This window comes from Coloeus monedula, assembly GCF_965178545.1.
Source record: "Coloeus monedula genome assembly, chromosome: 6".
NCBI classification, from domain to species: Eukaryota; Metazoa; Chordata; class Aves; order Passeriformes; family Corvidae; genus Coloeus; species Coloeus monedula.
This window is the reverse complement of record NC_138786.1, coordinates 61,432,885-61,444,106: the sequence shown is the minus strand read 5'-3', so window position 1 is coordinate 61,444,106 and position 11,222 is coordinate 61,432,885. Positions and strand designations below refer to the sequence as shown.

At 43.7% G+C, this 11,222-nt stretch overlaps 1 protein-coding gene across 1 annotated transcript; it reads right to left on the bottom strand.

The window, feature by feature from the left end:
• Positions 1-1,806: 1,806 nt before the first annotated feature.
• On the bottom strand, positions 1,807-10,558 carry TBPL2 (TATA-box binding protein like 2; the record flags this gene model as incomplete). Its single annotated transcript, XM_082283254.1, has 7 exons — positions 1,807-1,886; positions 3,628-3,722; positions 4,716-4,883; positions 5,949-6,040; positions 6,287-6,374; positions 7,116-7,519; positions 10,508-10,558. 7 exons carry the CDS (start codon positions 10,556-10,558, stop codon positions 1,807-1,809), a joined length of 978 nt encoding a protein of 325 aa, XP_082139380.1.
• Positions 10,559-11,222: the final 664 nt, after the last annotated feature.

Here is an 11,222-nt window from a genome sequence, read left to right as displayed (position 1 = left end):
CCATTATCAAACACTAGCAGGAACAGCACCACGGAGGTAGAACCAAGATTGTTGTTTTTAAGACAAGAGTTACCATAGCAAACATTAAGTTAATCAGTAGAGCTTAGTGAAAAGGCACAGAGCCCAATTCTTATCGCTAAGGCTTTATCCATACTTCTAAAGAGCACTAATTTTACCACTGAAATCATGTGGGCAAGCTCTTAAGCAAAATGTGATTTCTTGAAAAAGGCTCATCTTAGATAAACTCTTTTTTCCCCCCCCAAAACCTCAATAAAAGCAGGGTGTTTTCACTTAGAAAATATTATTGTAACTGAAGCTCATCAGCTGCCACTACAGCTACAGTGCAAATAAAAGTCCAGCCCATGGCTGTGGAAAGTCTCCAGTGTTAGAAAGCAAACAGAAAAGTAAGCCTGTGTTTAAAATAGATTTGAGTGTGGAAATCCAGTTTGACAGAGAAACTGATAACAGCTAAGACCAGTTTATCATGAGGAAGCACACAAAGTTTTTCAAACTCTTTTCCAGAGAAGCAGAGAGATAGATATAAAACCACTTGTGAGAGACACATAACAGACACAGAAGATGAAGTCACACCCTCACCAAATCAGAAACAAACTTGTGGCAGCAAAGCTAAGCCCAGCAAGACCCTGTTCAGAGCTGAGCCATAGCCCAGCCCGTGTATTTCCAGCAAGGACAGAGGAAGATTTTGGCCTGGGTTACACTTAAGTCATCTAAGAGCAACCTCTAGTGGTGTTTCCAGACAGGTGACACACCTTCAGGACGGGAGGACACAGCACAAGCTGTGCTGGCTTGCTTCCAGGGAGTTTCCAGAGCAGCCATGGGATAGGCTTTGCACTGTTCCTGCTCACAGGACCACTCTGAGCAGGACACCTTCTGAAAAGAAAGGCTTGAGTTCAAACCACGTACAGGAAACCCCATTGGTTTTGCTCCAAAATTACCAGATGTAGTGCCATTGGCTGAACTCTGGTTCAATAATACAGATAATTAAGTCATCAGCATCTTTTTGTATTTTCCTCAAATCCATTTTTAACGAAGTTCCAAACCGACATGTTTTCATCTGCACCAAACTCCCATTATCTGAGGGCACTTCGGTAATACAAATGGGTACCATTTAGTTAAAATCTAACTTACCCCATGTGAAATTAGGTAATTTAATTAGTTACCCCTCCACCCACAGATTTTCTAGGTATATCCCAACAGTCAGGACTTGGAACTTCTTCTCTGTAAAAGAAAATCCTGCACCATCACACACAAGAGTTTACCCAGCCATTGGGATCAGTGTGATTCAATACAGGTCTTCTAAACACTGAAATCAACTCATGCTGGATTTTGTAAGCCATATTATAGACAATAATCTATTTTGAGCTTAAACATGAAAATACAACATTGCAGGAGCAATTCAGGACACTTAGAGCTGAGGATTTTGATTAAGCCAGTTTGAAGTGCAGTGTGTGGATTCTCCTGTTCCACAGGGGAAGAGACACATAGCTTCTATTACAAAATATTTTTAGTGCCACCTTAATATACATTCTATTAAAAGTGCATTCATTTATCAAGTGTTTTAGCTTGACAGAAGTTGTCAGAACTCAGGAGATTACAGACACATAATCTGAAAGAAAAGAACATTTCACAAACTACAGAAAGGCATCAGCATATATAGCATTCAGAAATGAATCATTTGCTTAATAACCCACAACTCCACAGCTGGGGCCAGCAATCCCCTTGGCTTCTGTTCCACACACAGCAACACCAACCCAGGTGTTGTTCTGGATTGCTTTGTGAGCCATGTCACGATGGCTTCTTGAAACCTCTTAAAATGGGGTAGATGTTCTCAAATGCCTCATAGATTTCAGAACGGTCTTTTGCTCCTAAATGGACATTTAAGAAAAAAAACCCCATGAATTAACAGAGTGCTGAGATTAACTGAGTGCAATTTAAACCTTGTAAGATTACAAACCATGAGGAAACCCAGGAGATTGAAAGCACCTTACTATTAAGAGCAGAATTTCTATCTGCTGCCTTAAAGAACAATTTCTAGCTTGCTTAGCTTTAAGACTAGTTTTGTTTAATCTGTGGAACCAAAACAGCAATTTTCTGCTCTTGACAGGTGCAAAATATTGGCTTTGAAGAAGGAAAAAAGCAACTGAGCACTACTATGGTGTTAACTGCTTAAGAATAACAGCTCTGCTTGTTGATAAGGTGAGTGGAAAGGTAGAAACAAGAACTGAAAGGCCTTTATTTTGTACTGGAAGTTGTTCCACAGTTTGAGAACTCTCCTTCTCCAGCCCTGAGAAGCAATTTTAATTTTAAGATGTGTGTTAGGACACCTTTGATTTCAAATCCCTTTCCATGGTACTGCAATCAAATCTTTAATAGCAAGTCTTGCACATGAACTGCATTGCAGCAGGCAGGAACATTCCTTGCCAGCGACACTTCTCATGCTGGTCCAACAAACATCAGCTACAAGAAAACTGCATTTAAATGAACTAAAAGTTGAATTAAGCCCTGCTCAGGTTGAATGTGTAAACCTTTTCTCATGTCCTCACTTGGACATGAATAATTCATCTGCCTTACCACAACTTTTATTTTCAAAAGTAAAGTTACTGTCTTGAATAGGGGAAAAAAAACCTCAAACCTTCACAGCTCAGCAAATTCAGTCTTGTCATTACAGCTGGGCCCAGTATTCACAGCAAATGACTAAGGGAGTGTGCTGCAGGCCCAGAAGCAAGGCTGTTACAATTAGTGTACCCCAAAAAACGCAAGCTTCAGTGGAATGGAACTGACCAGTGTGATTTTACTGGACCTAAGAAGCTGGTGGACATTGGAGGGGGAAGCATTTAAGCTTTGTCCCAAGTACCCCATTCTTCAGTTAGCTGAGCTCATTCCTGATTTATGATTGTGAGAATCTCTGGCTAAGGCAGCACTTCTCTTGTTTTCCATCTGTCTCAAAGCTGTGTTGTGAAGATAAATACAGCATTCAGAGCTTCTGGGAACAAGTACCGTTTACCTTTCAGTACATCTGAGTAGAAGCATGTTCATGAGCTTTACAAAAAGGATGTGCCAGGAGCTCAGGAATTCACCTTTTTTGAGCTGGGATCTGAGGTACAGGTATCTGCTGAGCACACTGACTCAGCAAGACTTTTGCCTCATGAGTGTTTTGCCAATCAGCCTGGAACAAGCTCTTAGATCTCCACCCTTTCCTCTGATAATCCCTACTAAATGTTGTCAGTGAAGTGTTTTAAGAAGTTTGTTTCCTGTCCAAGCAATTTTAAATTGCTTATTGTGAGGTTCCTATTTAAGTGCCTGAGTAGTTACTGGCATGTCAGCATCCTGTTAGCCTCCTCTACATTGGCATGTGGCATCAGGCTTTGAATAAAAAAAGTACTTAACATGGAAATCTGAGACTCTATATATGAAGCAAGACAAGATTCTAGTGCAACAATACTGATGTTATCTGCAGAAAGCACAGATAAGCTGCAGCAACCATTAAAAAGATCCCTGAGTGGCTTTACTGTGGCAAGATACTAATTTTTAGTTAATGTTTAATTTAAATGCTCTCTCAGAAAGTGAGGTAGCACTGGGCTACAGATATAGAGAGGCACCACTTACCAGTCAGTACAACTTTTCCAGACACAAAGATAAGCAGCACTATCCTTGGTTTGACCATCCTATAAATCAGGCCAGGGAATAGTTCAGGTTCATAGCTGTTCAAAGCAAGCAGGTAAGATTAGTAAAATGCAAATGCTGTTTCAGTGTTGTATGAATGAAATGTTCTTTAATTACACTAACAATAGGGTAATTAACCACACAGATTTTAGCTAGCTGCCCTGAGAAATGCAGGTCAGGTTTTAGACATCTTGAAGGGAAACCTGTTAAACCCATCTGGAGCTGATGGGAGATTTTCATGCTGACTTTCAAAGACTTGTGAGTCACTTCTGATTTTCCGTGGCACTGGAACCTTTATTGTAATCTTCAAACAGTCCTCAAATCATGGAATGGCTTGGGTTGGAAGGGACCTTAAAGCCCATCCAGTGCCACCCCCTGCCATGGGTAGGGACACCTTCCACTATCCCAGGCTGCTCCAAGTCCCATCCAACCTGGCTTTGGATGCTTCCAGGGATCCAGGGGCAGCCACAGCTTCTCTGGGCACCCTGTGCCAGGGCCTCCCACCCTCAAAGTAAATCCTTCCTAGTCTGCAAAGTTCCTTATCAGGAAACATCTTGTGCAACTAAAACAAGATAATAGCCAGGCACAAATATTTACTACATATTCAGTTCCTAAATGAAATGCAGGTTATTAGATGCAGCACTAATAAAAGACAACTGAATTTTGGTTTTGTCAGTGCTGAAATCATCCTTTCCTGATGGCAATATCTAGTTCTGAACAAGCTGATCTCACAGGCTGAGCATGCCCATCACTCAGCTACAGCTTTACTTTCCATTCTTGGCTAAAGAACATCCAAACAGAACTGAAACAACATCCCAGAAAAACACAATATAGCTGCATTATGCAAATGCAGTTTGGCTTCATGCCTGAAGGTTGGAAACCTTATTCCTGCAGACAGGCATCTGCTTTGCTGGCAGTGAAGAGGCCACCTTGGTATTAAAAGTCCACAGTGGAGCAAGGACATGGAGCAGGCTCGAGTAGCTGCACACCCTGCTCCAAGGTGCACAGGGTTATACCTGATTGCCTCATACCTGCTGAACTGCTGGTGGGTGAGAACCAAGCCTTCCAGCCGGATGGGGAACCTCACATCACAGCTCCCCACCATATTCTGGATCTTGAAGTCCAAGAACTTGGCAGGGAAGCCGAGCTTCTGCACCACGCGCGCGTATTTCCTGGCTGCCAGCCGTGACTGCTCTTCGCTGAAGGAAGAAACCTTTGTTGTCACCTCCAAACAGCCCTCAAATCACAGAGTCACAGGATGGTTGGGGTTGGAAGGGACCTTAAAGATCATCTCATTCCACCCTCCTGCCGTGGGCAGGGACACCTTCCACTATCTCAGGTTGCTCCAAGCCCTGTCCAACCTGGCCTTCAACACTTCCAGGGATGGGGCTTTTCACTGAAGGAAGAGCAGAGGGGAAAAATCAACTTTGATTGGTGCTTTGCTCTGCTCTTGAGGTGGAATTCAGTTTATAGCCACCACTGTGCTAACCTGTACTCCAAAAAAAAGAGTGCCTGCTGCTCAGAATAGCAAGGCTCTATCCCCAGAACTGCTGCAGGGAGCTAAAATGAGTAAGGCACTAGGTCATTCACCTTCCTGAGGTCTGGTTGAACCCACTGGAGATGTTGCATCACCCAGAGGTTCCCCTTTTGAGAGGTTTCTCAGTTCCTCAAAACAGGTTCTCAGTGCTGATCCAAGAGTTAGACTGCAGGCATGAGTATAATCACCTGCCTGGGGTGGTGGTAAGGCCTGGAGAAGAGGTCTCTTAAGCATGAGTTTACTAGTTCTAATTGACACTTTTGGGACATAAAAATCAAGGCAATCTGCTGGATTTCAGGAAGAAAGCTTCAGAGTACAGAAGTAAACTTTGCTTTTCCCCAACTCCCATTTTCTCTAGAGGCAGATGTGTTGGCTGGTGAACACAGACACTGAAGAGAAACTTGACAGACACAAGTTATGTCCTAAACACTTTAAAAGTCAGTGAGAAATGCAAATAATCCCTTAACAATTCCTGGGAATTTTAGCAGCTTTTCTGCTGATGTCTGCTCAGCTCAATCTAAATTCAGGGACAGAAGTACACAGTTCAGAAATTGCTAAGGTGCCATCATGAAGAAAGCAAGACTTTCAATATCAGTGCTTCACTTTTTCTTGCAATTAGTCCTTTGCTACATGTTTTAAACAAGACTTTTCAGACACTCTCCATCAGAATATATGCATAGCTGCAAGATCCAGAGCTTTAAAGGGAAGGGAAAAACCAGAAAAATACCTTTTTGCTCCTGTGCAGACCATTTTTCCTGAACTGAAGATGAGGGCTGTTGTTCGTGGTTCCCTGATTCTCATGATCACAGCAGCAAACCTCTACAAATTCAAAGGAGGCCCTGACAGGAATTTAGTTGGTACTGTATTTCTGTTCAGCCTTGCAACCATTAACACTTTTAAAGCTTGTCACAACACATATTTGCTTTTTAAATGTTTCTTTACCACCCTAAAGTTATTTTCCACCCACCTAGGAGCAGAGGAGTTAAGACTACAGTCCCAGGACCATTTGGCTCCATCAGCACTGAGAAACGGAAGTTAGGGTAAAGCTTTGAGTCCAAGATTTACCTTTGGGTTATACTCTGCATTTCTGGCATGCAGAGCTATGTTCTTCAGATCCAGTTTACAAGCCAAGTTTACAGTTGACACAATATTCCTGAGGAATATGAGAAGAATTTTCTCATTGCAAAAGCCAGCCACTGCAGAGCCACCCCCCAGCAGTGCTGGCTTAATGTGGAGTCACATTCTAATTAAGAATTGCCATCAACTGATTTCCTGCCTGTCTCTTTCCCACTCTAGCATTAAGCTACTTCTGGCAAAACTTGAGTAATTCAATCCCAAAACTGCACTTTGAGATAGAACAAGTTCTGAAATTATTAGTCCCTGAATCATAAGTTTGTGTTTCTTCCAAAAACTGCATCACTGAAGCCTTTCCTCAGCTTTCGATTGAACCATTACTGACTGTTTAGAGTTACTGCAGCACCCAAGGTAGGTAAGGCTGTGTTATTTTCTACAGGCATAAACTACTCCATAGTTGCTCTATCCTAGACACAACAGCATCTTTTAATGAGGCCAGAGTTTCTCACACTCAGTTCTGTTTCTCCTTTTGAAAAAGCAGAGCGATTATCTTTAAACCCCTGGAGTCTGCTATCATTCACATTCTCCTTCCTGGAAGAAATCCTCCTCTTCAAGCATCTCCACATTTTTATCCAATATTGTCAGTTTATTTTCTCCATCTCTGCCCTTCAAGAGGAACAACTGCTCCTGTAGTGTTCTGGCTTATTTAAGATCAAGCCATGCTTGCTACATTCTACAAGTGAAAAGTCAGAGCAACACCTTGCAGTTTAAACCAAAGTTTAACTATGGTGTACACTACATAAATAATACATAAACTTACTGTAGCTGAGGAACTATTCCAGGGCTTTCCGAAGCTGGGGTCATAGGAGTCATTGGAGTCAGGGGAGGACACATGGCAGATGCTCCAGGAGATGGCTGAGCTGCACCTGGATGTGACAAGCTGCTTTCATCCATGAAAACACCACTGTCCTTGTTACTTGATAGTGACCCATCAAGCTCTTTTTGTGTTTCATGGCCATTCTCAGAGAGATTTTGTTCTTTGTTTTCTTGGGTAACATCTGGAAGAAAGCTGAGATCCACAGAGGAGAAGTCTGTATGAAGCTCTTTGGGCTGACTTAACTGGGAACCAAACACCCCATCTTCAGCTGTTTGAATTGGAAGTTCTACATCATAAGGGCTCATAGGAGTGAACAGATGAGGACTAGCAGAGAAGTCATCCTTGAATTAAGAAAAAGTGCCATTAGGGGCCTTGTATTATAACAGTTACTTTCACTGGGAGAGCAAATTAAGATTACTCTTCAATGAGGATGTTTCAGTAATTTTTTCCCCAATATGTATTTTAGCAAAAAAATAGTTTTAAGATTGAAAACGTGTCCTTTGCTTCTCTGTGAGTGTATAAAAATTCAGATAGCTTGTATAATGCATTTTCCCACCACAGTCCATGGGCACTCTGGAGAACTCCTGTGATAGCACAAATTGAGAAATGCTATTCACCTTCAGCCCTGGCTGCAGGTAACAACACTGGCACTTCACCCTTCAAAGCCACTTTCACACCTCAGCTACACACACAACCACATTATCACACTCATGAGTTTTTCCAAGGAAGACAGACAGCATTTTCTGACTGCCTTTACCTCCCATTCCATTTCCTCTCTCTGCTAGCAGGAGACAGTGTCAGCATTGCTTTGTGCAACAGAGGGCAGCAGCTCACAGAACCAGCAGCAGTTTATTCCTCAGCTCCTGGAGGCCACCAGCCTGATTGAAGCTATAGATGAGAAAATGACACTAAAAAAAGCCTCACCAGAGTCAGCAGTACCAGCATCCTGCCCTGCACCCAGCACACAACACACCTGCAAGCAAGCGCTTTCATACTAATGTCCTTCTTTATCAACTATTTATTATTAAAAGCTGTTTAAAAAGCACCATCATATATTGATGAGACAAGAGTTTCAGGACAGGATTTATTCCCTCTCCACTGGTGCATAAGCATCTGCTCAGTGGAAAGCCTCTTCCTGAAGGTAGTTTCTGCCAACATCCACAGCAGGTGACAGCTTGGACTAAAGAATCCATACAAGAGGTTTTGTGTTTAATCAGGCATTTTTAGGTTCAAGAGCCAGAAGAACTTGAAAAGTCCAAGCACAGATCAGAGCAGGGAACAGTGCATAAGACTGTGGCCCTCAAATTGGCAGCAACTGCCTGACCTCCAGCAGGAGCAGGATTTCCAGATCAATGCTTCCCAGTCCTGAACTAGCACTGCTCTCTTCTAGTCAGCTCACTTGGCAACCCAGCCATGCACACGGAGAGATCTCTGTTCCTGCTTTGCAGTATATTTGCCTGCAGACACTTGGAAAACTCCTACAAAGTGACAAATCCTCCCAGAGAACCCTCATTAGCCTGACTACAGATGCAATCAGGTTTAGCTCTGAAAGCATTACAAACACATTCAAAGCAGCTTCTAAAACTGACTTCTAAATGCAGAGCCCCATACAAGATCAGGTGGGGCAGAGTGCTGTTAAATAAGTCTAGGTACTTCTTCACCCTTTGGAAATTAGGATCCAAGAGCACTTTTCTGAGAATTAAGGTCAGATATAAATATATTAACAGTTACAAATAAAATATTACAGAATCACAAAAATACATCTATTTTAAACAGGTATTTTTCAAGCCAGCAGCAGGGGAAGGAAGGCACAGTCTTTGCAAGAATTCCAGTGGACTAAGGATTAGCTGTACAGGAGCTCATTAGGAAGCTTTTGTATGAACCATGATGTAGAGAAAATGGTACAAAAACCCCCTGTGAGACTACTCACATCATACTAATAGGCATCAAAGAATGAACATAACAGTAAAAAAAAAAACAACCCACAAACAACCAGCCAAAGCCAGTTTGTGACATATCTTAAAAAAGCTAACAGAGAAACGAGTGGTACATGAGGCTGGAAGTATTACACAGCTGTCAAGTTTTTAGAAAGTAAAGTAAATTGCATAGAGCAGGTAGAAACAGAGAGCAAATTTTCCTTCCTGATCAGGTTTGCACCTAAGAGGTCTGAGGAAAAGCCCTGATAGGGTTAAATGCTGGGGAATATTTCCTTCTTGTCAGACAGATGCTCAGAGGCTGTGAAAGGGGCACAAGACCATGTTTGCGTTGGGCTGGCTGCCAAGGGTTATTGCTATAGACTCTGGGTTAATTAACTTCACCAAAGGCCCCACCAACTGCATATCTTTGGACATCTCCCAGGAGCTCCAGGGAGGAGATTTAACACACAGATCCTATCTGAGATCCCTCAGTTTGGGGCAGCTTGAGGGAAAACAGCCTTTTTCACTTCCACTGCAGAAATCCCTGCAACTCAGGTACGTACAAATCAAACCCAGCTGCCTTGAGCAACAGACTTGGATTTTTGTTTTCCTCCCTGCAGGGATAGCACACATCTGTTATTATCAAGTGTCCTAGCAAGTCTGAAGTGTATAAAGCTTACTAGCGTTTGTAAAAGCTTTATTATACCTTTGCACATTATATACTTTGTGGGGGCACATTCAGAGGGCTTTACCCGCTGCCACAGGAAGGTCCCAAGATTTAAACAGTTTGTGCTAAGGGTGTTTCCTGAGCCGAAAAGTAGTTTACAACAGGATGTAAAGAAGTTTTTTTCCCCCCTGAGTAAGGATGATGCTCAGCTGTGGAGTTCCAGCCCTCTCCTAGTCCCTCACCCGGTTGCTCCTATATCCACCTGAGATCAAGACAACCATTCCAAATATCAAAATAAGGAATTTTTGTAGACATTTACTAACTAGAACGAGAAGATGCGAGCCTCCTACCCTCTCAATGCCCACCCACACCAGCACCCGGGCTGATCCTCGCAAGCAGCATCCCACAGCAAAAGTTTAAACGCAGCCGCATCGTCCCTCTCACAGGAAGTAAGAGCGACCTCCCGCTCCGGAGAGCTCCTCTATGCTGCCGATAGCGCTGGAATTGCCTGAAGCGGGGAGGAATCCCTCGGGACGGTGGAATTTCGGGCTCAGCCCGGCAGGAATGCGGTGATGACGCAGTTGAGGCGCAGCTGCGGAAGCGCTTTCAGCGCAGCGTTGGTGGTATAGTGGTGAGCATAGCTGCCTTCCAAGCAGTTGACCCGGGTTCGATTCCCGGCCAACGCAGCTACGTTTTGCTCTAGTTTACTTTCTTTTTCCCTCTCTCACTTTATTTTTTCTTTCCTTCCTTACCTGCCCACTGCAGCTCTCCAGGTACCGCTCCAGCGGCGATGCGCCCTCCATGAGTACAGCCACTGACCCAAACCCTCCAACCCTACTCCGGTCCCGCTTTAAATCCCCAGGCACAGCACCAGGGCCACGTGCGGCTTGTCAGGGAGCAGAGCCCATCACAGCTGGGAGTTTTAACCTCATCAAGTAGCGTTGGAGCCTCTCGTCTGCCTGCACGGCTCTCTGAGAGGGTTTGCCCCGTCCTGCAGGACTAGAGAAATCGGGGTGCTCTCGTGTGCTTTACAGAAGCCTGGAAACACAACCTGTCCCCGAGGTCCTATAAGTCTGCTTTCCTCTGCAGGGCTGAAGAGAAATGGGGAGTGGGATCTGTAGTTTAGACCTTGCACAGATTATGCTTTTTAACAAGCGTCACGTGCCCTTAATTTTTCCCACCTGCTTCATCAAGTGCAATGAGGCACATCTGGGTTTTCGAGAGGAGCCCTCCCCTAGCCAAAAGTGTAAACTTCAAACTGAAGGCATTGTGATGAAATGGTTTATTCTCATCTGGGTAAACACTCTTAGGGGGAAAACCTTTACTCTTTACATTCGCTGTCCTCCCCGTGCAGACTCCCCCTCTGGAGCATACTCCTGCTCTCTGTAAGTGATGATTTAGGGCCATTCTCTTTTCCCATGTCCCGGTGTGAGGCAGCACGTTCCCAGGAAGGAGTTCATGTTGTGC